The 27,777-nt window shown below is 47.9% G+C and overlaps 1 protein-coding gene across 6 annotated transcripts in view; it reads right to left on the bottom strand.

Annotated features, from left to right (window-relative positions):
• Window positions 1-14,859: 14,859 nt before the first annotated feature.
• Window positions 14,860-27,777, bottom strand: part of Nrf1 (nuclear respiratory factor 1) — a 138,917-nt gene continuing 125,999 nt past the window's right edge. For 5 of the 6 annotated variants that reach the window (XM_047560205.1, XM_047560209.1, XM_047560207.1 and 2 more), the window contains one exon: window positions 14,860-16,884. In XM_047560205.1, coding sequence (XP_047416161.1) covers window positions 16,721-16,884 — 164 coding nt within the window. In that variant the 3' untranslated portion in view covers window positions 14,860-16,720. The remainder of the gene's footprint in view (window positions 16,885-27,777) is intronic. The other variant, XM_047560211.1, reaches the window with a different exon arrangement.

The following is a 27,777-nucleotide window of genomic DNA, read 5'->3' on the forward strand; positions in this document are numbered from 1 at the left end:
AGGCTCCTGTGTTCCATTCCCCCACCCGCTGGCTTTGTGGGCACCTCTGTGGAGTCCTGACTAGCTGGTGCTGGTGTGGGCTCCACCGAGCCAGTTCTGCGCCTCCTCCCGAAGCCTCCAGGCCCTTCTGCCTCTGGGGCCTGCCCAGCACTCGGGAGCACCCCAGTCCATAACTACTTTCTGGTTCTTTTCTTTGTGCCGATTTCAGGCCAGGCCCGTGTGAAGCCTCACCTATGGTAGTGACGTCTGGTGAGTCCCAGTTCCCGCAGCTGGCTGCTCTCCCCAGAGGCACCTTCTTGTCAACCTTGCCAGGGCGTCGGGATGGGAGGGGGCCTGAGTCCTCCCTTGCAGTTTGTGATATGGCTGAAGAATTTACCCGCCCAGCCACATCAGGGCTTGTTGGACAGGCTTAATCTACCTGGGAAGCACTTTGCTCTGTTTTTCCATATTTTTCCAGAGCAGTGGCTCCCAGGTGCCTGAGTTAAGGCTTCCCCCCTGGGCCCCCTACTCTGCTGCTGGGTGTTGGAGCTGCTGTGGCTGGCGGCTCCCCAGGGCCCCAGGCAAAGTGGATTTTCCGGACTCCTGCCCCTCCCCCACCGCTCCATTTGCTTATTCAATCCAGGCCATTATCCTGGTCCCTGCCCCAGCTCTGCAGGCCTCAGGCTCTTGGAAATGTGATCTGGCTCCATTGATCACCAGCAGGCGGGGCTGCCCGCCTGAGGCTGGCTGGTGAGGCCCAAGATGGAGAGGCCACTGGTGGGGACAAGGGGCAGGAGGGTGCGCACACACTCTGAGGTGGGGAAGCAGCATCCTGACCACGTCTTCAGGCTTTGGAGATAGTATTGGACCAAGAAAGCCCATTTCCTGCTGGTACCCCTAAACATGCCTGCCCGCCATTGGGAGAGGCTTCAGGGCCTTGACCCTTCCCCACCAAGCAGATCTCTTTCTGGGCAGAGTAGTCGCCCCAGCTCTCACGACCAGGCAGCTGGTCCTGCCCAGCCCAGGGACAACCTGGATCTGTTTGCAGCTCTGCTGCTTACGAGCCATCTGCCCTCAGCCTCTCTCTACCTCACAGGGCAGGAAGGACCAACGGGGTCCTTCATGGCATTGCTGTCTTAGGGTCCCTGTGGGTCAGCTGTTCCCCCAACTTGGGCTTCTGCTTCACAAGAGTCCATTTTTTATTTGGGGATGCAGAAGTATACTGTCCTTGGAGTAAGTTCCTAGAGGCCTGAGGAGGTTCCTCTCTGGGAATCAGATTGCAGCCCACCCTGGGAGGGGCGTGTGGGGGATACATGGTGCTGGGGGGCATGTGGCTGGGTGGTCTCTGCTGTTTGGAGCACGCTGTGTGGGTGGGATGTGCAGCTGGTTTTAGCTTGGTCCTTTCCTGCCATGCCCAGTCCCACTTGGCTGCCCAAGCCCCTCTCTGGTGGAAGGCCCTGGCCCAGGAGTTCCTCCTCCATCCCCAGCGGGAAGACTCCAGGCAGTGGAATCATTTTCCCTTGGGCTTGATATACAAGAGTGAAGTTCTGTGCAGAAGCTACCTGCTCCTCCCCTGTGGGGTGGGCAGCTGGGGAGCTTCAGGAGAGTCTTCCTGGATTAAATGGGGCAAGCCATGGGGTGCTTGGTGCCCAGGTGGAGGAGTCTCTGGCCTCGGATGCACCTGTTCCTTGGCACCGGCCATCAGGAGCCTGGAGAGTGGAGATGCTCTCTGGACGGGTGGATGACTGTGGGGATGGATTTCTACACCAACAGCTGAGCAGGAAGAACCACGGATGCGACCTTGTCCTAGCTGTGGCAGTGGACACCTCCTGGCCCTGCCTTGACTCCCCTAACCCCATCTCTTCTTCAGCATAGGCTGTGGCCACCCAAGCTTCCCAATCTGGTCCTACTGTCACTTGCCTCCCACCATTTTTGGCAATGGTAGAACTCACACTGGTGAGGTAATGGGATCCGGTGGTTCTAGACTTGCCAACTATGGTGGAGGGTTCACCGCATTCTGGAACCTGTTGCTCACCAGGAAGGGAAGGAGAGGACTGTGATCCCCAGACCACTGGGCAGTGGCAGAGGGCAGGTGCAGCTGGAAGTGACACTCAGTGTTTCCCTGCATCCCCCTGAGGTCACAGGTCCTGAGTCAGCTGGGATGCCATTCTTTTGACCTGTAGGGAGTACTACCAAGAAGGGTTGGGGTCCAGCCCTGATCCAGGCTGCCCTCAAATCTGAAGGAATCCGAAGGCCAGGCAGGTGAGGTAACTGGGGTAGGGGAGCCTGGGCTTGGGGAGGTGGGAGTGTGGAGTTCAAGTGTGCTCGCCCAGGCCTCGGGTCACCTCTGCCTGGGAAGGCTGTTCAAGGTGGGCTCTGAGGCCACGAAGAGGGTCTCCTGTCCCACAGAGAGTAGACCCCTTCCGTGGACTGCCGGCTGGGAGGATAAAGGCAGAAGAGAGGACACTGTACGCCCACACACACTGAGTAGTTTGCTGAGACTAGAGAGACGGATGGAACTTGTATAAACGCAGGACTGGCCTGGGGCACTGGTGGCCATGGGCTGGACCTCTGTGCCACTCACTCCAGCTCTGCTGCCTGGACAGGCTGCTGATGCCTCTGCAGCCAGCGAGTCTCCCACCTTTTCGGAGTCTGTGTTCGCAGGGGGACTGTCGCACTGGAAGTTCCTGGGACCCAGCTCTCGTGAGCATGAGTGAACAGAGTCGAGCTTGGGGACACTATTGTGGAATCGGGGCCCTGGGGTCTCTTTCCTGTGCCTGCAGCAGGCTCAGAGACAGCCAGATTGGGAGCCGTGTGTGTGTGTGTGTGTGTGTGTGTGTGTGTGGTTTGACCACAGTGAACAGTACAAGTGCAAATATAAAGGCCTTTCCCCTGCTCCCCAGAACCGATCAGCTTTTCTCCAGGGAGACTCTGTCCCCCAACTCTTGCTCTCTGCTTCCCTCACTTCCTCCCTCCCCTGCCCTTAGAGGGTCATCAGTGGTTCCAGCAGCTGAGCTGGGTGGATGGGACAGATGTCCATCACTGTTCCAGGCAGGCCTAGCCCTGTGCAGCTCAGAAGCACCTTCCAGGAAGAGCGGGCTGGGTGGGGAGACAGAAGCATCCCAGAGGAGAAGGGGACCATCCTCCAACGACACATTGGGGATGCAGCCAGGCACATATGGGCGTTGTGTGGACAGGCAGGTTTTACTCAGGACAAGAGAAGAGGACTGTGTGTGTCTGGGGCATGGAAGGCCAATTTTTAGGCCATATTTGTTCTTGAACCTTAAAGAAGTGTGAGCAGGGTAGAGGGGGCCATGATCAGGTGTGTGTGGTGAGACTCACCCACTGTGGTTAAGTAGAGAATGAAAGGAGGGATAAGACGGGACAGTAGGGGCATGGTGGGGATGCTGAGGGTTAATCCAAGGGAGTGGTGGGGACAGTGGACAGATGGGGCAAGGGCGGTAGGGACAGCAGCTAGATTGGAGAAAGTCCTTGGAAACACTTCCCAGTAAGGAGACCAGAGACTAATCCTTTAAAGTTCTCTGGTCTTAAACCGGGAGGCTTGGGCTGCAGGGTTCAGTGTGGTAATAAACCACAGGAGACTCGATTGTTAATGAGGTGCCCAATCACAGTGCTGAGGACTCTGTGCAAGCAAACGAGGGGTGAGGCGGACAAGGTCATGAGAAGGCGTTTCACAGTCCAAGGGGAGGCCGGCCCCCTCCTCCAGCCCTCTGGCCTCGCCTCACTTGCTGGTACAGCTGTGGCACTCTAGGCAGGCTGGTTTGGGACCTGGAGGAGCAGGCAGGGATGAGAGTATTCTGAAGCCTTCCCAGTTTGGCCGTAAAGAACCCAGGGGGACAGGGTTTTGGATAGATTCAGTTTTGGAGAACTTGGGTGTGCTGTATTTTCATGATTTCAACTAATCCTCACAATATGGACACAGCACAGGCAGCAAACAGGATCCGGAAACTGAAGCACTCTAGCCAAGGAGAGTGCAGGCAGGGCCCTGAGCCCTGAGCTGCCCCGAGGCTGTGAGTTCTGTGCCACACAGCCAGGAGTGGGGGCACTGTGGCCCGTAGACACTGGCCCTCTTGGGGCCTTCCCTTTTGCCCCTCAAGGGACTCCTGCCTCCCCCCGCCCCCCAGAGTCATGGTTGCTGGGTGGGGCAAGTATAGAACCCGGGTGGTGGGAAGGCAGGACTGTCAAGTGGGGGGCCCCATGGGGATAGGGTGATGCCTGTCACCATCACCTCCCCCTGGGCCTCCTGTCCTGCTCCACTGACTGTCCTCCAAGCTAATCTGCCACAGTCCCCCACCCCTACTCCAGGGATAAGCCCAAGCTCCTTACCTGGGTTGTGAACTGGTGTGACCTGCCCTGCCTTGCAGGCTGGCGCTCCCCACCCGCTGCCCGTCAAGCTGGCCAGGAGGAAGCGCGGGTGTCTTGCCTCCCCTGCTCATGCCTCCGTCCTCCCCGCGGCAGTCAGGCCGCATCTCCCTCACGCTGACCTTGTCGACGTCACCTGCAGAGGGTTCTGCACCTCACCGGGGCTTTCCGGGCCACCTGAGCTCACATCCATCTTCATGCCTGGTAGGATGCAGGCCCTGCAGCAGGAAGGGCTTGGGTCCCTCCGACCGGGGAACTGGTCCCAGCTTCTCATACTCTATGATCTTGGACCAAAGACACCTCTCTAGGAGGCTGGCTCTCACAGTGCAAGGGAACCTCATGTGCAGGTGGTCCACAGGCCCCTGAAATCATGGCATGGCCTTTCTGGCTTTGACCTGGACAAAGGGAGGTGCTGTCCTGGGGTCAATACTGGTAGCTGGCTCCAGCCGGAGGGCTGAGGAGACAGGGCTCCACATAGCAGCCTTCCAGGGCAGGCGGCTGGAGAGCTGGGCACCTTTTGGACACAGAGCGTGTCCTTGAAAATGTCTTTCCAACCACCTGTGAGAGGCTCCTGTGAGGCCCAGCCTTCAGGCAGCTGCAGTGAGTCCACGGACAGGCTGCTGGAGGCACACCGCCAACAGAGGAGCTGGCCTTTGCTACAGCCAGCAGGGCTGGGGAGGTGGGCCTGCGTGGTGACAACCCTGCTGAGCAGTGAGGACAGAGGCAGGTGAGTGCTACAGACAGGTGCTGGCACTGGGGAAAGGAATGGCCCCAGGACTGGGTTGGACCAGGGGGCTTTGAGGGCAGGTAGCACCAGGAGGAGGAACCAGTTGCCAAGTATGGTGCTTGGAAGGAACAAGCCATAACCACATGATGGCAGGAGATCACAGGAGGGTATCATGGGATGAAGTTTGGGAAGCCCTGGACCCTGTCCCTTAGGCTGTGGGCTTAATCTGCACATTGGTGCTGCAATATGTCCTTTCCTTACCTCAGTCATTTGCCACCAGTGTAGCAGAGATTGTGGTAAACAACCAGGACAACGCAGAACACTGGATCTCCGTGGGAGGTGATTTTTTTGCCCCTTCTGGGGATGACTGGCAATGTCTGGAGACATTTTTGACTGTCACAGCTAGAGAGAAGGTGCTGCAGCCATCTGGTGGGTGAAGGCCACTCAACATCCTACAGTGCACAGGATGACCCTTCTCAACAATGAATCATCAGGCTCCAAGTGTCAGTAGAGTTGAGGGTGGGAAGCCCTGGCACAGCAATAGGTTAGAACCAGCAAGTTGACATTCAAGAAGAACAAGTGTAACATCCTGTTTAGGTTAGAAGAAAATCAAAGGTACGAGGGCAAGAACAGGAGACCAGGATGAATTGAAATGAAGGCAGAGGAAAGATTTGGTGACTTGAGTTGAGCAACTATTCATCTGGGATGGTACCTGGAGGAGGGACAGCTTGCGGGTCACAGGAGGTGAAAAGACCATCCCTGTGCTTTGGTCAGCTCCTGAACTGGACCAGATCATTGGCAGCTTAGGTACCCAGGGTCCTTTTGTGGGTTACTTTATTACTGTACATCTAAAGAGATATTTAAAAATATATCTTTTATGGGGCTCAGTGGCACATGCCTGCCATCTCAGGGGCTTGTGAGGCTGAGGCAGGAGGATTGCAAGTTCAGAGCCAGCCTCAGCAGCTAAGGCCCTAAGCAACTTAGTGAGACTCAGTCTCAAAATAAAAAAATAAAAAGGGTTGGGGATGTGGCTCAGTGGTTAAGCACCCTTGGGTTCAATCCCTGGTACCACCTGGCTACACCCACTGGCTGGGGGTGTAGCTCGGTGGTAGAGTGCAAGAAGAAAAAATTTGGTCCAGTTGATTTGGTTTTTGTGGGGGAAACATTCAGGAAATCTAGTCCATTCCATTACTGGAAACAACTCACCATCTCCAAGAAAAGCTGAAACTGGTGAGTTTACCTAGGAAGATTTGGGTGGGAATGAGGCTGTCAGCATCTGGAGGAAGTGAGGACGTTGCAGTTCTCTGGGCCCCGACACAGCTAGAGCTGAGACAATGGGCAGAGGCTAGGAAAGCTGGCCGTCGGCCTCCCTCGCTGGTGGGAGGGCCTTGGTGGCTTAAGGGTGAGTTCTCCATCTCCGGAGATGATCGGGCAAGGTGTTGGGGTCTGTGTGGATCAGATGGGGCCTTAGGTGGGGGACTAGAACAGATGCCTCGGCAGCATATCAACCACAGTTTGCGTTTTGGCTGGTTGCTCACCCAGGTGTGGGGAGGGCTCTCCCTTGGCCCCCAGCTGTGTGCTGGGTGTCATTCAGCTGTCACGGATCACCCAGCTCTTTGTGTGTGGGTGCCAGCGTGAGGAAAAAACTGCACAGAATCTTCCACTCATTGCCCCTGTGTCTTTTCTGGATCTGCAGATGCTGCCGAGCTGATTCCGAGTTGGGCTCGTCCTGGATACAGGTTCTTGAGGCTCTGCTACAGGTGTCAGCCCAGGCATGAGCAGGAACTTCGAGGGATGGAGGCTCCCCCTGCACTGGCTCTGCTGGGGTTTCCTAGGTGAGAGGCCCGTTGGCAAAGCAGGCGGCAGGCTGCGTGGATGGCAGTGAGATGGCAGTTGAGGCTTCCTCTTCCCAGCCAGCGCCTCTGCCCAGGTCCACCAAATGATGTTTCTGGAGGGTCTCCAGGTCATCCTCCTGCCCTGTCCTGCAGGTCCCTATCATCTGAGCCAAACTGCTTCCTCCTATGCATGTCTGGGCAGGTGGCATGGGGCGGGGTGGGGACAGAACCCCTTGAAGACCTGTAGAGAAAGGACAGCTTCCCTTGGAGGTTGCTGCAGGCAGAGGTGCCCATTCCCCACGTTCTCAAGGGCAGTGGGTGGGTAGTCTCAAACCTCTATGAGGACAGATTGGTTGTGAGCAAATGGAACCCCTTGTTGCAACTGATCAGTCTACAAGTCTGTGGTGTCTTATGTTTATGGAACCAAAGGCATCTTGAGTTGGCAGTTCTTAACACAAAATGGTTTTATTTTTTACAGTCACTGTCTTACCATGTTCTGTTGACTTCTTGCTGAATCCTTAAGGACATTTTGGGTGAATTCCACAATTCTGTGAACACATTCCATCATTAAGTCCATCTACTTGGAAGCTTCAGTCTCCCAGGAAGGCAGGTCTGGGGAAATTGGGTGTTAGGGTGTCTGCCTCATGGACACTTTCCTTCTTTCCTTGTGGTCCAGATCCTCTGGGATTGGGGATCTGGGAGCATGGTGGGCACATCTTGGAGGACAGGGAAGGGAAGGCAGAAATTCTCAAGTGCTTCCCCACCACAAAGTGCCCCAATGGCCCCTCCCATTTCCTTGCAGTTTCAAATGGACAGGGAGCTCCCTAGCAGCAGGCCCATTTTGCAGCTTCATGCTCCTATGGTTGGTGCTTTTCTGGAGCATGAAGTGTTCCAATGTCAGCCATGGCTGTGGTCACCAGTCCCAGGGAAGGAAAAAGTCCATGCAATTTCTTGCTATACCATTTGACTTGCTTACCACCCTTTCTGTAGATGAATGACATGTACACAAACATTTAGATGTCTTCTTAGTCTAACTCCTCCCAGAATATCTTTGCAATTGAGGTGTTTCAAAGTAATACAAGGTTAAAAAAAAGGGGGTGGGGAATACTTGGGCTGGGACTGTGGCTCAGTGGCAGAGTGCTTGCCTAGCATGTGAGGCACTGGGTTCCATGCTCAGCACCACTTAAAAATAAATAAGTGAAATAAAGGTATCGTGTCCATCTACAACTAAAAATTTTAAAAAGGGTAAAGAAGAAATTTTTTAAAACTTTAAAAAAAGGAATATTTAAGGCTTTAAAAGCCTAAGGAAATAATCAGTTATATCTTTAGTTATAAAAATGTGGAAGATGGTGAATATAAAACAACTTAGAATTCTCTTAAACTTTAAAAAAAGTACTTGGCGCTTTGTCCTTCATTCCTTTCTAGGGACGCAGACACCTTGCCTAGACCAGAGCTAAATGGGAACCTTCATCATTCTCATCCGTGTTGACCTCAAGTTGGCAATGTGTGACTTCCTTTGGTCTTTGACTTCTCAGTCCTGTTTTTTTTTTTATTTTTTATTTTTTAACTTCATTGTATAAATCTTTTTTGTAAACTGCTTCAATTGTTTTTTGAAAAATAGTTTAAAATACCTGTTTCTTTTGAGATAATAAAAATGTTCTAAAATTAGATTATGGTGATTGTTGTACAATTTTATAAATACACTAAAGACCATTGAATGGCACACTTAAAACGGATTAACTTAACAGTATGTAAATTGTATCAATAAAACTTGAAAACAAACGAGGTTATTGGGGATGGTGGACATGGAGAGATGATGCAGTTACTCTAATGACCCCCTAATTTACCAACTTGGACCTTCACAGACCCAGGAGGGATCTTGGCCACTACACAAAGACATGGTGCCCCACTGGGGAAGCCCTTAGGATCTCTGCTCCAGCGTTGCAAGGTCGGTGAACACATCCCAACTTCTTTTCTGAGACGGCCGGCCCCGGGGTTTGGATCTAGCGGCTCTGTCCGCTAGTCACCGCTGATTGGACTGCGGAAGGACATGTGACCTTGGCCGGCCAATTGGCTGTGCTCTGCCGAGACAGCGGCCCCGAGACTGGCAGCGTATTACTAAGAGACGCAGATGCCGGCCCTGCGGGTGCCAGCAGAACCGTATGTGCCCAGACCACGTGCGGGGTTTTGCTGCGCCCATCCCGGAAGGTTTCTGTGGTCCTGGCATCCTTTCATTTAGTCTCCACTACTCCGTGGACCTGCGGGAGGTTTTGGGGCAGGTGTGGACAAAGGGAAACTGAGGCCAGGAACTCACACATGGCGAAAAACCTAACCCAGGCCATCCACATAGGTAGCACCCCACGAACTGTCCTTGTGGCGAAACTGCTTCTGTACAGATGCGCACCTGAGGCCCCTGGTGGAGAATCCCATATGTGATAGGGTCCCTTTACTTTTGTGAATTATTTTTTGTCTAAAAAGCGGGGTGTAGATCTGTGTTAGAACACTTGCCCTTCGTGCCTGAGGCCCTGGCACGGTGTGTGTGCGTGTGTGTGCATGTGTGCGTGTGCGTATGGGTGAGGGGTTGTTTCTGCTTTCTGCACCGATTTCAGAAAATTCTGGTAAATTATAGATTAATTTCTTTGGCTTAAACATTGGTATCTACAGAAATAGCTCTGGTAAGAAACACTTAAGGTGTAAGTTAAAATTTTCAGGCCAGGGGAGGAGACCAGTAGTTGAGAGAGCAGAGCCATGTGACCCTGGGCCTGTCCCTGCCTCCGTTTTAACCTTCACAGTCTGAATGACGAGGTGCAGGCTAACATCTTCCAAGCTTTAAAGTTTTGTTTTTTTCCCAACTGGACATCACTTTTTTTGAGTTAAACTTTTTCCTTTTTTTTTTTTTTTTTTAATTTGTTCTAATTAGTTATACATGACAGTAGAATAGACTTTGATACATCATACATAAAAGGAGTATAATTTCTCATTCTTTTGGTTGTACATGATGTAGAATCACACTGGTCGTGTAGTCATATATGCATATAGGGTAATGATGTCTGATTCATTCTACTACCTTTCCTACACCCAATACCCACTCCCCTCCCTTCACTCCCTTTACCTAAAGTACCTCTATTCTTCCCTAGGTGCCTCCTACCTTATTGTTATTAGCATTTTCTTATCAGAGAACACATCCAGCCTTTAGTTTTTTGGGATTGGCTTATTTCACTTAGCACGATATTCTCCAGCTCCATCCATTTACTGGCAAATGCCATCATTTCATTCTTGTTGTCCAGCTTTAAAGTTGTCTTCCATAAAAGGGCACAAGAAAGCAGCAAGGCTGTTTGGGGCTCAGATCAACTGACCATTTCACAATCCAATGACTTTGCCCAGTGCTTCTTATCATTAGCCAATCTCTTATTTGGGTCCTGGGGCTTTTAAAGACCAACTGATCAGGCATCAACATCTTTACTACCTTTTCACCTTTGACAGGACAGCTCCTGGCCAAGTTTATTGGAGTTGGGGGTGTAGCTCAGTGGTGGTATGCACACCTGGCATGCCCAAGACCCTGGATTCCATCTTGGCAGTCAAAAAACAAGTAAACTAACATTAGTTTTACATCAAATTAATGATTGATAACAATGGATTTTTGTGGAAGTCTTTAGTAATGAAAATGTGTGGGCATGTAAGTTTTGGGCTCCCTGAATTTTCTGATTAAGGAACCACCAGCAAACTAGGTTTACTCATCCATGTGTTGAGCTCCTGCTACATGCAAGTCTGTGCGTGTATTGGTACTAGGGAGTGAACCCAGGGCTGCTCTACCACTGAGCTACATCCCTTGCCTTTTTTTTAAAGATTTAATTTTTAAAAATATTTTTAAATTATAGATATACCTTTACTGTGTTTATTTTTATGTGGTGCTGATGGTTGAACCCAGGGCCTCACATGTGCTAGGCAAACACTCTACCACTGAGCTACAACCTCAGTCCCATCTTCAGCCTTTTTTATTTTATATTTGGAGACAGGGTCTTACTAAGTTGCTGAGGCTGACTTTGAACTTGCAATCCTCCCATCTCAGCCTCCCAAGTCACTGGGATTTCAGGTGTGTGCCACCATGACTGCTGTGTGTGTGTGTGTGAGAGAGAGAGAGAGAGAGAGAGAGAGAGAGAGAGAGATATGCAGGAGAGATACAGACATGAAAAGGCCTAGCTCATAAGCTGCTCTGGGTTTGGCAAGCCCTGGGCAAGGACCGTGGTACAACCCTAGCACTGCCCCAGAACACAATGACCCGGGAGGGGCTGCACCTGGGCTGAGCTCAAGACATACCTGGAGGCCTACTTAGAATCCTGATGTGCAGTTTGTTTTCTGTGATCTGCCTGAGTGGTTGGCACAAAGAGCAGAGCTGCCAGGGCCAGGCACCTGAGGTTGTGACTCCAGTCCTCCATTTGCTAGTTGTGCGCACTTGGGGATGATTCTGAGTGTCAATTCCCACATCTGTAAAATGGAATCTCTCTCTTTACAGGATTATGGAAAGGATTAGAAAAAAGGGTATAAAGCATTTTGCATAGTAAAAGGCAGAGCATCATTTAGTAATTGGAAGCTATAACTACTAGTTTCTAAATCAATTCAGAAGAAATTTCAGTTGAGAGTCAGTTAGTTTAAATTTTGTTAACTTTTGGGGGGTGCTGGGGTGGGACCCAGGGCCTTGCACATGCTAGGCACTCGACCACTGAGCCACAGCCTTACCCCTGCTAACAATTTTACTTGCAAGTACATTAAATTTGGGGGGAACTTCTAGCTTTTTCTCCCACGTATTAGTTAAACTACTTTAAAAATGTAACTGAGTGCTGGGGAGAGATGTTGGCCAAATTATATTGTTATATTGTGTGCATGTATGAATATGTAACAAATCCCACCATTATGTATAACTATAATGCACCAATAAAGAGTGTAAATGAAAAGAAATATAACTGAATGCTCTTATGCCTCTGCTTTCATTCATTTCAGGCCATAAGAAAAGCATATCAAGTGGCAGTGTTGGAACCAGACTGTCCAAGATTGTACCTTGGCTTTGTCCCCCACTAGCAGAGTGAACTTGGCCAGGTTATATAAATTTAACCTCTTGTACTTCACTGCTTATCTGTAAAAGAGGGATAATAGTACTTTGTAAAGATTAAATCAGTTAATACAGTAAGTATAAAGCATACTGTTAGGGTTAACTATCATTGTAGTTACCACAGAAATCTAGTTGTGAACAAGCACAGTTCTCAGAAGCAAGAGCTAGGAGTACCTGTGGACAGGCTCAGGACCCAGGCCTGACCTGCTTCCTACAGTGGCCCTAGATCAGCCCCAGGCCCTGGTTCCCCATTTGCAGATGACTGTTACTCCTGTTCCTTCCTCCTTTTCCCACCCTGCAGAAACACACTACAGGCCACCAGTGTTTAAATAAATATTTGCTAAAGCTGAGCAGTTTTTAGGAGGGAGAAACTCAAATTCACGGTGAATTGGTGAGTCCGTCATGGCGCTGCAACCTTGGGGGTGGAAAAGCAGGTTGAGCCAAGCCTCTGCTTTGAAGCTACTTGTCTGTCTGGTCCAGAGGTCCTGGCTCTCTTGTCATCCTACCTCTTTCCTTTGTGCCATCTCCACCATCCTGAGAGGGTCTTCTCACAGAGCTGTTCTCTTGTAGTAAAAGCAGAGGCCAGATAAGGATGCGCCAGTGGTGACCTTCAACTGTGGCATCTGAGCATGAGCTGTGCTGAGGCCACAGGCTAGCCTGGTATAGTGACCTGGGTGGCAAATGGCCTGCTGAGTTGGAGGTAGGAGGCAGTATGTGGGTTCTGCTCCAACTGTTTTGTTTTCAGTCCTGGAAATGGAACCCAGGTCCTAATACATGTTGGGTAAGCACTCTATCACTGAGCTACACCCCAGCCATTTTTAAAAAAAATTGAGACAGGGTCTCCCTAGGTTGCCCTTGAACTTGTGATCCTCCTGCCTCAGCCTTTTGAATAGCTAGGATGACAGGCATGCATCATATGCTTGGCTCAATTTATGTTTTGATGAGTTTTGGTACTAACGCCAAAGGGCCCACCATGAGCCTGATCCACTCTGCCATGCTCACAGCTGAGGCTTCAGGGGCTTTACAGGGACAGAGCACTCTGCTGGGCCTGAGTGAAACAGCTTGAGCTCTTCTTCTCAGCATGGGACCTTCCTCTCCCCGTTCTGATTCTCCTCAGCTCATTCATTCAAGTTTAGATGACTCCAGTGGGCACCACCATCACCAGTGGGTTCTCTTAGCTATAGGACTTAAGAGTCAAGGATTCTTACACAAGCCTTGTGGTTTCTATGAGCACCAGATCTTGTGCTTGCAGCCTGGGTGATTACTTTACCCAGGCTAACAGAACTCTTTCTGCTGTGGCATCCTGTCCAGATGGCCCCTCGTCTCACTGGGCTGCAGCAATTTGTTCATATGGATGTCTCCTCCTCATCTTGTCTCTTACGGGCCACTGCCATGCCTCATTCACCTGGCACATGCTAGGCATTCATGACGTTAAGCAAACTGGCCCTCAGGCTAGATCTGATCTCCAGATGGGTTTTATTTTGCCTGTGGAACATGTAAAGAATTTTTGATTTGTTGATTAAATCAGATTTCATATAAAAATCTTGGTTCCTCAGATTCTCTGGAAAATTGTGAAGACTTGTGGGCAGCAGGGCCCACCTTCAGGTGAGGTGACGATCTGCCAGCACTTAGGAGACTCTGCCCCTCTAGATAGATGCTTCCAGGCTGGGGATGAGGCTCAGTGGTACAGTGCTCGTCTCACATATGCAGGGCCTTGGGCTCAATCTCAGCACTGCCAAACGAAACGGAAGATGGCTGCTGTCCACTCTGCCTGTGTCACCGCTCCTTCGCCACCTGAACTGCTGCTGCTGCATCATCCATTGCACTTACCTGACTGTGCTGAGCAGCAGTTTGTAGCACCAGTAGGTGACTTAGCCACTAGTGGGAGAGGAGATCTTCATCAGACCAACCAAAGACACTTGTCAATAATGCCTGTGACAAATGCAGTGCCTGCGTCTGGCCGAATAGGAGAGGCTCATCCTGACTGGGAGGGTCTCTAGTAACCTCACTGTTCCCTGGGTGGCTGCCATCACTCTTTCTTCTGGTCCATCCTCTCCGGTGAAAATAGGTGGCACCATGACATTTGTGCAAGAGGATGGTGAGGAGGGCTACCATCAGGTATCAGGAAAATACTTCTTGACCTTCCCATTCAATCATTCTAATCATTATCATCAAGTACCAGACCAAGACATCCAACAACAAAAAGGGGTGGTGGCACAGGGGGAAGGACATTCCAGGCCGAGGCACAGTGAGCATAGTCAAGGAGGTGTAGAGACTAGGGTGTCTGGGGTGGGCCTGAGCTGGGGGTGTGGCAGGACACACAACTGGAAAGGGGGCAGTTGCCAAATTAAGACAGTCAGTGGTGTGAGAAATGGAGGAGCGAGGCTATAAGGAAACACTTCATGCCCTGGGCCTCTGCTGGGGAAGATGATCCACTCAGGTATTAGAGCTCAGGTGGGAGAGCCTCCCAAGATGGAGACACCTTCATCCACCTTGGTTTTTAAGTAGGATATCAAAATAACCCCTAAAAAAAGAACTCCAGAGTAGAAACTTTCAAACCATCTTTAGTATTTTTCAAATTAATATTTCTTCCAGAACATCATTATATAGAAAACGCATTAAATGAAATGGAGCTGGGCGGGGGCTGGGGCTGGCAGGAGCCCCCGATCCAGCCTTGACCAGCGCCTAGAGCTCTAGTGCCATGTGGAACCAGGACCACGGACTCTGAGTACAAGCACCTTTTGAGATGCACAGCCACCTTCACAGAGAGTCCTTTGCCCAAGAGGCCAAAGGCTCCTACAGAGATGAACAGTTCCACTTCCTGTTGCCACATTTTTAACTATTTATTGAATGAGGCAGTATAGACAGAATGGAAAACAACACAGAATCCATGCTCTGCTACTGGGATTTTGCTTTTATCTTCTTCTTGGCAATTTTTCAAACTATTAGGAGGTTATTTCACCACAAAGGAACACGGACTTTAAAGCCCCTGGACAGCTTCACAATGATGATAAAAAATAATAATTAAAAAAATAACAAATTGTAGAACTAGGACTGTTCATATGTAAATTTCCCTTCCCTCCCTCCCACCCATTACGTACAGAAAAGAACATACAAAGAACATTGGATAGTTTTATATAAAACAAGCAAATACAAGAATCTGAAACTTTTCTCAAAGGCTGAGCAAGACATGAAGAATCTTTTAATGTCGCATTAAAAAAAAAAAAAACATTAAATACACTATCACACATGGGGGGACATGGGAGGAGGAAGGAAGAGTTGTCCCTGCACTCAAGGAGCAGGGATTAGGCCTGTCGAAAAGTCAGGTAAATTTAGCCACAGGAGACTCAGGGCTTGCAGCTAGGGAAGCACAGAATTTAACTTACAAATATCACCCAGGCCAATCGACACCTGTGAGCAGGGAAGCCACGCAGGGCCTGGGCCACTAGGACACACCAGGAAAACGGGCCTCACAAAGCCATCCTGAAGCGGGGCCGGATCCAGGTGTGAGGCCCTCTCTCTTCTGACAGGTCCCATTGTGACGGCCATCCTTCCGGAGCCAGGTGTCCCTTTTCATTGCAGAATCTCCTCTGTTAAGCTCTAGCTACGGACAGCTGGAGGAAAGGAAATGGCTCCCACTGGTGGACCTTGGTCTATGAAGACTTTCTCCCTTCTTCCTTTCCCCTCCAACTCCTCCACCTCTTCCCATTCTCTCCCCCACCATGCACGCGCACACTCACAAGCACGCTTAGCACGCACACTCCTCAGACCCTTAATACTTCTGTTACCTTCAGTTCACAAACATGACCAATTCAGGACTGACCTTAAGACCAAAGCAACTCTTTAATGGTCATAAGATCAAGAAGGATTCCTGGGATGTGGAGGAGATGGGAAGCTGAGGAAAACCCTTATGTCCCTGGTTGGAACTTTAGGACATTCACCTGCCTGTGGCAAGGTCAGCACCTGGGCCAGCCCGAGGAGTGTCTCAGCTGGCAGACCATGAGATCCCTGGATCTTGCAAGCACTTTCTGGATCCCACTGCATCCTGGAACCTCCTTCCTCAGGTGAGTCCAGCAGGGAGAGTTCTCGGTGGCCACTGGGAGGCAGCTTTGGTGAAGGGCATGGTCACCTCTGCCTGAGTTTGTCAGTAGCTCAACGCATAACCCTGGTATGAACAAAAACCAGGTGACTGTGTCTGGCCACGTACCCTACCACCCACTAAACTGGGTGGATAATTGTTTCCACAGCTCACCTTGATTTCATACAGATAATTCCATGCGGTTTCATACATATATATACAGATATATATGTATGTATATATAGACTTTATATATATATATATGTAAATGTGTATGTCCATATGTACACATATACATATATTCACACTCACACATACACACACATAAGTATACACACGTTTCCGCAGAAAGAAGTCCTGCCACAATTTGGCTTTTTCGGGACAGTGAAATTGACAATGCAGTTTCTTACTCCACCAATCCCAGAAAATCAAGAGTGGTGCTTTAAAAAAATGCAATTCCAAAATCCGCTGCCTTTCTTCCTTTTAAAAAAAAAGGTTAACAAAACTTTTCTTCCAAAGTCGAGAGACTTAATTCCATTTGATTGCACCTCTGCAAACGCGTAAAAAATTTTGAAGTAGACTAGAAAACGATGCCATGATACGGCTGCATGTCACTGTTCCAATGTCACCACCTCCACAGCCTGGCCATCCATGGTGACTGTGCTGTCCGATATCCTGGTGGTCACAGGGGCCATGGCCACCTGCACAGGCCCGTTTCCCTGGGCGAGGCTGGTTACCACAGTCTGGTACATGCTCACAGGGATCTGGACCAGGCCTGGAGAGACAAAGGCAAAACCGTTGGTGGGGCTCATGCTCAGGTTCCCAGATGCTGGCTGGATGGGTGGGCAACTGGCCTAGTCCTTCAGGGTGTCACTGTCTGCTGGCTTCAGGAAATCACTCATTTTCCAGGCATGGATAATCTCTTTTCTCATTTCATTTTAATATATCAAAACAGACTCTCAGGAAAGAAAAGTCTGGAGAAATTGTGGAAACATGCCTCAGGGCGGGGCCTCCACGACTTGCTGGGAGAACTGTGCCTGCTCGGTCTTTAGGCGGTACAGGGCCATCAGGGGTACATCCTCCCCGATTGTCAGACCCTGCTCCCCCACTGCCTTCTTCCTCTGCCAACAGGCCACCATTACTCTAAGCTGATGTTCTGCTATACTACCTGCCTAATCCAACCCGCTTTCTGCCTGATCTCAAGTTTCTATGACCTTGATAAGAGGAAAACCAAAAAACCAAACTTTTCCCTCTCCTCTTATGTCATCTGGCCTCTGTCCCATCTATGTCCTGCCCTTCAGAGTCAAGCTTATATATATATGAAAAAACAAACAAACAAACAAACACTGCTTGATTTCATTTACTTGTCTATCTGTCTGTTTGGTGGTACTGGGGATGGACATAGGGCCTTATGCACGCTGGGCAAGCACTCTACCACTGAGCTACATCCCCAGCCTCTGTTGCCAATTTTTAGATTTCACACACCAATAAAATTTTTAAGCACACTGGGGTCAACTCAACCAAAACCCGAACAAAAACCAAAACTTCAACTATCACCCTATTACTTAGAGCTGAAAGGACAGTTTATAAAGAAAGAAAACAGTGCCTAGGCGTGGTGATGCACACATTAACTCCAGTGACTCAGGAGGCTGAGGTGGGAGGATCGCAAGTTCGAGGCCGGCCTCAGCAACTTATTAGCAATTCAGAGAACCTGTCTCAAAATTAAAAAAAAAAAAAAAAAAAAAAAAAAAAAAAGGGTGGGGAGGGTTGGGATATAGGTCAGTGGTAAAGTACCCCTGAGTTCAATTCCTACTACAAAAAAAAAAGGAAGCACCATGCAATGTAAGAGAAGGCAGTCCATTTCCAGTTAACTAAGGCTGATAAGGCCGAGTACATGCACAGGCAGACCTTCCTTTCTTCTGAAACTAGAATCACAGTAAATGAAGTAAGCATGTAAGAGGAATATTAACATAGTTTTCAAGATGCAGAGTGTATGTGAAGTGGCACTGGTTTCTTCTGGAAGTGGAAGCTGTGCCCTCATGGGGTTGGGGTGGGGGCTCAGGACCTGGAGGCAGGCTCCTGCAGAAAGAGTGGAGTAGGCTGAAAACAGGAATTGGTGCAAAGTTGTATCTGACTGGACCAGTAAATACCCCCAACACTAATGCTCAGGCCTTTGTCACAGACACCTGAGGTTCAACCACTGAATTGAGGAACTAACCTGGGAGGCCCCAAGAAAAGACCTATATTTGGTGGGTAGGGTGAGGCCTGCTGTCCTATATTATTAGTAGGTTACTTCACTCTGCCTCTGTATACCATGACAAATGGCATTTCAGTGTGTCACTATTAAGTGACACAGAAGTATACAGGAGTAGCAGAGACAATGTGGGGAGCAGGAGAAAGCAAAATGTGCCCCCAAACTCTACTATCCTCAGAGATAAGAGATTTGTATCATAAAAAAATAGGATGCTAGAGGTTGAGGGTATAGCTCAGTGGTAGAGCACTTGCCTACACATGCAAAGCCCTGGGATCAATCCCAGCACTGTGAACAAAGAAAAAAAAGGATGCTATAAAAAATGAATAGGAAAATTTGTGTGTGTGTGTGTGTGTGTGTGTGTGTGTGTGTGTGGTGCTGGGATTGAATCCAGGGTCTTGTGCATGTGAGGCAAGCACTCTACCAACTGAGCCAGCCCAGGAGAAAATTTTTGAAATAAAAAAATTCAACAGACCTTCAAAAGAAGATTAAAAAAAATAAATCAAGGAAATCTTACAAAGAGTAGAAAAGATTATAAAATGGAAAATAGGAGAGAAAACATGAAACTTAAGAGATCAAGTTTCTGATAAGAGAACAGAAAAAAATAGAAGGTAGGAAATTACTAGACACATAAGGAAATTTCTAGAACTGAAAAAACAGGCATTCACATTGAAAAGACCCACTTGATGCCCAACACGATAAAAAAAAAAAAAAAAAAAAAAAAAAAAGGTTCAAACACTAAGACACACCAGGGATATAGTAAAGCTCCTGACAGATTCTAGAAAGGTGCGGGGGAAAGTCATATGTGAAGAACTGTGAATGGGAACATGGTGGACTTCTCAAGCAATGTCTACAAGTGTCAGAAAGAAAATGCTTTCAGCCTAGAATTTCACATCCAGCACGTGAAACAATACCTGTACCAGTTAAGCATGGGGGCTGATACATAAAGACTGGCAAACCTGGTCTTCCATGCACTTTCTCTGGAAGCTCAAGGATGTGCTCCATGCAAGTGAGAGAGCTCAGAGGCAGCCACCATGGGACGTAAGAGTCCACAGCAGAATGGGGAGGGGAGGGAGGGATGGAGCAAAGGGCCTGCAGCAGCCTAGGGAGCATAGAGTGCTCTGGGGGATAGAGGAGACCGAGTGACCCTGGAAAGAACACCCAGGGATCTTCCACAGCAGAGCTGGATACAACTGGTGATAAACAGTTAGAGAGGAAAACCCTCCTCCATACCTTGCCCAAACAAGTATTAAGTTGAAAATAAAAGTTATACAAAAAGGGAAATGTAATCATCTTGGTAATGAACTAGTTTTATGTTCATTATAATGAACAAATACTATAGATAATATAGATGTCAAGTCATCCCCAGATTGTGAAAATGTCTCACCTAAAAAAAATTATAAGACTATTATTTAGAGTAGAAAGATACATACCAGGAAAAAACAACATAAAATGTTATCTCTGGCCTACATTTTTTAAAAAATAAAAGTCTTTTAGTCCTTTTTTGAGGGAGTGTGCCAATCTAAAATAGTTTCAAGATGATGCATCTTCCATTTACAATATAGTGCTAATAAGGTGTGATGGTATTTCCATTCCCTGTGTACATGTTCCATGTTCGATTACTGAGAATGCCCAGGAATTTACTATACAGTAACCAGCAACTTGACTTTAAATCCGCCACAGAATTTGTTACAAATTTGAGTTCTTTAGTGTTTTGCTGTGTGGAACCCATGCTATACCTGTACTCAGGTGGCATAATCACTTTTTAATAGTGGGTCAGGGGAGCAATTGCTGGATAGAGGTACTCCATCCACTACCAGGGACTCTATTTCTAGGGTTTTTGACATTTAAGCCATATGCTACTTTGATGAAAATGTTTTTCTTCTAGTTCTGGGGATTGAACCCAGGGGTGCTTTACTGCTCAGTCACATCCCTTTAAAAGATATTTTATTTGGGCAGGGGAGATAGCTCAGTTGGTAGAGTGCTTGCCTTGCAAACACAAGGCCCTGAGTTCGATCCCCAGTACCGCAAAAAAAAGATATTTTATTTAGAGACAGGGTCTTGCTAGTTGCTGAGACTGGCCTTGAACTTGTAATCCTCCTGCCTCAGCCTCCCAAGCCACTGGTATTACATGTGCGTGCCACTGTACCTGGCATCTTTAAATTTTTTTTTGAAACAAGTCTTTCTTGCTAAGTTACCTAGGCTGACCTGAACCTTGCAATCCTCCTGCTTTAGCCTCCAGAGTGGCTGGGATTATAGGTATGCACCACTGTACCCAACTAAAAGTGAGTTTTAAAAAGGGATATTAGAATATATTGTAAAAAAATAAAATATTATTTTACAACGTTAACTTGTGTGTGACTTTTCTAGGAGTAAGTTTTGCCAGTTTAGGAGGAAATATTTGATGATGCGACACTAAACAGGACTTGATGTTTTATTTTGATGACAGTCATCTGTAGAAACCCTGCTTATGCTGGTGTGTGTTAATAGAAACGAAGGTATGGACAGTAGCTTCCGAGAGGCTGGCACAGAAGTGGAGAAGAACGGCATGGCTGTTCACAGACTGAGAGGGTGGAAGACCAAAGGGCAGGCATTGGCTGCAGAAGCCTGACCAGTTCAATTTCTTTGGTCTAAACCCTTGCAAATGGCTTCCAGATGTCTCTGACCAATCCCCCTTTGAGTTTACCCTTCCCAGCCAAATTCTCTTCCGATAACATGTCACTCCCCCAGTCTCAACCTTTTGAGCTCTGTGATGTTAATGAAATTCCCAAAGTTTAAAATATTCTGTTCAAATGCTTTGGCATACTGTTTAAGGCTGCTCATGACTTGCCTTGGTCTTCCTGTTGCCCAGGCTGGTTTTGAACTTCTGAGCTCAAGTGATCCTTCCGCCTCCAGCCTCCCAAGTGCTGGGGCTACAGGTATGCTGGGACAGGAGCCTTGGCCTATCCTACTGTCTCTACTGTTCATTTCCCTACCGTCTCACAGGTATCCTGTGAGACACTCAGGGCATTTCCCAGCCCTGGGACTATTCTCAGTCCCTCTATGTTAGCCACGTCCTTTCTCTGGGTCTTGGCTCAAGTTGTTCACTATATGGAATTCTCTTACCCCTAATTCCTTCTCCTGTATTTACTATTTTTGCGGTGCTAGGGATCAAATCCAGGGCCTCATGCATGCTAGGCAAGTATTTTACCATTGAGCTACAACCCCAGATTAAAACTCAGTTCGGTTATCCTTTGTCTTGGAAGCCAGCCCCACCGCAGCCTGTCGATATGCCTAATGGGCACCTTAGTAGGCACCAGGATGGTAAGGTGGACAGTCTGGCTTGGGCTACTGACGGCATGTACATGGGCCTTCCCACCTGGCAGGGGTCCAGTCAAGCCCAGGCCTGGCTCTGGTTTGTTCCACATTCCCCATAGTATGAAGTACAAAGTGTGCCCCAAGTTGGCCACAAGATAGCCTTGAGGGCCACAGAAAAAGGAAGTCCATTGCTGGCTTCAACCAACGTGCAACTAGGCCCTAGTCCCTAATCACATGGGCCTAAGTATATGTGAGGACCACATGGCTCCTCAGTCCCCCACCTCATCCCGTGTATCTTTACCATCATCATTTTTAAACCCTCCTCTGATCAAAATAGGCAGTTAATGAAATAACCCCAAATACCCAGCGGCAAATCCAGGACACCTGTGTCATTCCCTAAAGAACTCAAATGCTGGCAAACAGCAACCAAAATAGAGAAGCAAACATGTCTCCTGTCATTGTTCTTGCCACTGGGCTCCATTCAGTTCCGAAAGCTCTTAACTTGATGCAGTGAGCAGGGAGATCTTTTCTGTGAGCAACCACCTGTGTTAGAGCTGAGATGGTTTGAAATGTAAAGCACTGTTGAAGTTAAAGCTCCTTCACCCTGGCTTTGGATGTGTGTGTGGATATAGGTTCATGCTGTTGTTAAGACAGTTTTTAGTGTCATGAAAGATTTGCTTCAGAAAAGATGTTTCGAAAGGTTCAAAAGCAAAAATAGATATTGGCCGGCACTGCTGTAACTAGAATGGTCTTCCACACACAACACACTGATTCTGTTGCTACCCTTTACAATTCTTTAGTGGTTTCTAACAACCCACAGGCTCTAAGTCCAAACCCTTTGTCGGGCTGCATTCAACTCTTCATGTTCGCTCCTCCTGCTCAGTTAGGCCCAGTGATCCACGAATCCTGCTTCACACGCCAACCAGCTGAATGAGCTGAAGTCCTCCAAACACTGGCCTCCAGGCTTGTGTTCACTGTGGCTTCTGCCTGGAGTGACTGTCCCTGGCTTGTTCTTGAGAGGGCTCCTACTCTTCCTCCGGTAGGTCAGCTCCAGTCTCTGCCTTCCTCTGGCCTGTGTCCTCTTCTCCTGTGGCCCCGTGGCACTTGGTACAGACCTCCATGGAGGCAATGGTCACATTATCACTGTTTGCATTTCTTGTTGCCAAGCAGACTAAATTCCTTAAGAAGGGATTGATCTCTGAGTCCCTAACAGTTAGCAGATGCTCAATAAATGTCCCCTATGCTCATGAATGAAACCTTCCTTCTATGATTTAATATGTTCCCTTCTAGGGACTGGGTAATTAGGGTAGGAGCGTTTTAAGGGGATGAGGTTGTGTTACAATAAGAGACACAACTCAGAAAAAAAATGTAAAACACAAGTGGAAAAAATACTATGTTCATGACTCATTCACATAAAATCATTTCTCACAGATTCCATTTTCTGTATTCCATACATCAGGGAAGGGGAAAATCTGGCCTCCGTGACTGGGTGATAAAATGACTCCCACACAGAACTGTCTCGGGGCGAAAACCTGGTGACAGCATTACACATCCTAAGAAGCGTTTGGAGCGTTTTCAGAAATTCCGCACAGGGGTCACTGCACAGCCTGGAATGCCTTCAAGTGCCATTCCACCGTGCTCCACGGGCAGTTTCAGTTCCCCTCCACCTTAAACAACACACCACCATCCCGCTGCGGGGACGCTAAGATCTCTCTCCCTCTCACACAGAGGCATTTTGACATGGGATTAGATTAAATCGCCTCAGTGTCTCTGACCTAGCAGCCTTTATGGCCACGGCAAGGGAAAGGGGGTGGGCCTGGAGGCTTTGAAACCCAGTATGCACTAAGTCGGGTGGCTGCCCTTGGAAGAGAGATGATTAAATGCTGAGGTACAGTAATCAGGCTGGGATTGTCCCTGCATCTGCTCAGCCTGTCCCTGATTAGCCCTAATCTAGAGGCGCATGTTAATCCAAGCTTGTATTCTGGGTCATTTCAATTGATAATGCAACAGGAAGCTCTTCACGTTCCACTTTTAAGAGCTTGGAGTTATCCTTTTTCCTTTCTGGGGAGACCTTGGACAATTGTAGAAATGACTCCTTTAGCATGTGTGTCGCACTCCTCAAGGCCCCCTCACACAGCTGCTTAACTCCTGATTTCTGCTAGGACCCTGGAGAAGGTTGGATGTCCTTCCCTTTTACAAATCAGAAGCAAGCTCCTTTGGCAGAACCCTGGTTCGTCATGAAGATTTATAATGTCCTTAAGATTATTTTGTTGGTACTGGGAATTGAACTCAGGGGTACTTGGCCACTGAGCCACAACCCACTCCCTAATTTGTATTTTATTTAGAGACAGGGTCTCACTGAGTTACTTAATGCCTCGCTTTTGCTGAGGCTGGCTTTGAACTTGAGATCCTCCTGTCTCAGCCTCCCAAGACACTGGGATTAAAGGTGAGCACCACTGTATCCATCAAGACTTAGCACCCTAAAACTTACTTACTTTTTCTTCTTCTTCTTCTTTTTTTTTTTTTTGGTACTGGGAATTGAACTCAGGGCCTCACGCATGTTAGGCAAGTGTTATACCACTAAGCTACATCAATAGCCCCAGCACCCCAGTATTTCAAAGCCACACAGAACCTTAGCATTCCTTCAGTTTAAAGTAAATCCATCCTTTTTTTTTTTTTTTTTTTTTAATTCAAAAAGTAAACATATAAGGTTTATTTTTTAAAATTAGCTGGGCTGGGAGTGGTGGCGCATGCCTATATTCCCAGTGACTTGGGAGGCTGAGACCAGAGGATCATAATTTCAAGACCAGCCTTGGCAACTTAGCAAGGCCCAAAGCAACTTAGTGAGACCCTGTTTCGAAATAAAATATAAAAGAGCTGGGGATATAGTTCAGTGGTAAAGTCCCTCTGCATTCAATCTCCAGTACCAAAAATAAAACAAACAAACAAACAAACAAATAAAAGTAGCTGGGTGCAGTGGCATATGCCTATAGTCTCAGCTACTTGGGAGGCTGAGGCAGGGTCACCTGAGCCCAGGAATTAGAGGCCAGTTCGGGAGATATAACAAGTCTCCTTCTCAAATGACAATAACAAAAACTAAATTTATGGTAAATCTAGGTGTCCAGTCTTTGGATCTGGGAGCCTCTCTATGCCCCAGAGTGCCCCTGACATCTAACACTCAGGCCAGTGGGCCCAGAAGGGAGAGAACCATTGTCTTTGGGCTCACGGCTGCCTCTCCTCTCAGGCTTCATGGTGGGGCATGTGGAATTGGCCAAAATGGAAAAAGATGACTTAGAAACTTCAGGTCCCAGTACAAGAATTTTCTTGTCAAATAGCAGCCATTCCAAACTCTCTGGAAGAACTTCTGGTTCCAGAACCATGTTTCCCTGCAAAGGACAACGAGACCTGACCCTTATTGATTTTTTTTAAAAACCTGTTGGGTGTCATTCTTGAGCCCAAATGGTGAAAGACACTCCTCCCAATCCTCCCTTATCTCCTTACCTCAGTAAATGGCAATTATATCCTTCCTGATGACTCAGAAGTCATCCTCGACTTCACATTCAAAACAGCAGTAAATCCTTCATTTCTCCCTTCAAATGTAAGCTCAGAATTCAACACGTGTGCTGCTGCCTCCCTGGACAGGCACTATCACCTGGATTGCAATTTTGCTTCCTTTTGTGATTGCCCTGGTTCAGCCCCTGTGAAAGGATCTTCCAAAACTTCCATACAAAGTGGTAGATATTGGATTGTGGGTGTATGTGTGTGTGTGTCATTATCTGGAAATTCAGATTCCCAGGCCAGGCCAGCTCTGGACACAGCTCCCACACTGTGTGTGTAATACCTTTCCTCCTTTCAAGTCCAGTGCATTTCAGGGGAGGACCTACAGGCAGACTGATAGCAAGACAGGTTTCTGCTTGGTCTGCTGGCTCTTCTCATGAATGTGATCATTCCTTACAAGGTGCTGGTCAGTTTCCTTAAAGTTTAAAACCTGTCAGAAAAATCTATTTTTGGGGGGTGGCCAGGAGGGACTGGGGGATTGAACCTAGGGCCTCACAGAAACTAGGCAAAGTGATCTATTACTGAGCTACATCACCAGCCTTTTCAAGACTCAAAACAATCTATCTCTAACAGTGGGACTTAAGACTTAGAGCATTTTAAGTGACAGGGAATTTATTTTTGGACATGGGTAATCTTTGGATTTCTCTAGTCATATTACATGGGCCTGGTCTTGTCTTCTAAGATAAGTGATCATTTGCTCACCTTAAGGGGCTTGGGCCTTGTGTTCTGCAAAACAGGTTTGGGAGGTTTTACTGTGGTCTAGGATGGTGGCACCAGGGGAGTATTGTGGTACACCATAGACGCCAATGTGCACCACTGTAAAGGTTAGGGTCACGGCCTTGCACACTCTGTGTAATTTATCATTCATGAGCTAATCTACTCTGTTTCTGACCTCTCCTGAGATGATGAGTTTCATCACCTGCCTGCTGTGTAATGGAATCCGTGTGTGTGTGTGGGGGGGCGGGGGGCGTTTGTTATTTGGGGGAACTTATTTTCCCAATACTAATCCTTTTAGTATTCTGATTTGATTAAGAAACCTACAAATCACAATTGGTTTAATCTTGAAACATGGTTTAGTTGAGCAAATTAACGTAAGTCTTTCCCACAAATATCCTCCATTTCCCTTCATTACAACCATTATTTGTCCCCTCAATGTACCCTGAATACCACTTGTACTTGGGCAGTACCTAGCACCTCAGTCTAGAATTCTCCCCTGCCAAAATAAGTCCTACTTTTGTGACAGTTTCCACATTTTTCCATGGCCCTGCCAGGTCTTCTCCTTCCTGTGATTTTACCGCTTCTACCATTCACTGGCACCAGTTCTGTACTGATTGACTTCCAAGTAGTTACTGCTTTTCTTTTTAACTCTGCTTACTTAAGCTGCCAGTAGTCCTATGTTGTTAAATACTGAGCGATTCTGGCATTGTTTAGGTCCTGATATAACTTACAATTGATCAGTCTTCACAATTTTCAGTAACTGGATTACATTCCCTCTGGCCTGGCCCTCCACAAACTGAAGAGCCTTGAAGCCTTTCAGTCTGTTTCAGAATGTGACTTCTCCATAAGAACTTTTTATTTTTTGTAGTATTGGGAATCAAACCCAGGGCTTCACACATACATGTTAGGCAAGCACTCTATCACTAAGCTATACCCCTTGCCTTTTAAAAATTTTTATTTTTGAGACAGTCTCACTAAATTGTGAAGGCTGGCCTTAAACTTGTGATCCTCCTTATAGCCTCCCAAGTAGTTGGGATCACAGCAGTGTGCCACTGTGCCCGGCTCCATGACAACATTTCTTAAGGTGCTGTAGTCAAATTCTGTATGGAAGTTCTTTTTGTGGTAGAGTAAAATAGACTATTTTATTTCCATCGAAGGCTTCCCAGTCAGAAAGACCTCCATGTGAGTCTTGATTTTGCCATTTAATGCCAGGTGAGCCTCTGTTTTCTGATGTGTAAAATAGTAATTACAAATCTCACGGGGCTGTTGAACCAGATTTGCCGACACAGGTAAAGTCTGGTACAGTGCCTGGAACACAGTAGGTCTACAGTAAGTATCAGCTGCTTTTCAAAGATGACTTTGAATGAGAGGTGTGAGGAAGTCTAGCTGAGGTTGTGGATGTTCTCTCAGGAGCCAGAAGAGAAGCAGAGGCAGCACACATCTCGAAGCAGGGATTTGCAGAGGAATCACATCATTCATCAAAGAGGCCTTCGTAGATGTAAAGATTAGAGATAAAACCAAGGAATCAGGCAGATCGACCAGCAGGCAGCTTCTCCTCTGAAATGAAGCCAGTGGTCACAACTGACACTGGAACTGCATCATGATGGAGACGAAGTAGTTGCTAATCAGTGCACTGGGAAATGAGCAATCCAGGCTAAAGCACTCCCAATATTAAGAATGTTAAAAATATAATCAGGGGGTTGGGAGTATAGCTCAGTGGTAGAGTGCTTGTCTCTCTCTCTCTCTCTCTCTCTCACACACACACACACACAATACCAGGGGCAATATGATACAACGTCATCACAGTTACAAATTCCTAAACTCCAGAAACTAACAGCACAGGTG

This window comes from Sciurus carolinensis, chromosome 8, assembly GCF_902686445.1.
Source record: "Sciurus carolinensis chromosome 8, mSciCar1.2, whole genome shotgun sequence".
NCBI classification, from domain to species: domain Eukaryota; kingdom Metazoa; phylum Chordata; class Mammalia; order Rodentia; family Sciuridae; genus Sciurus; species Sciurus carolinensis.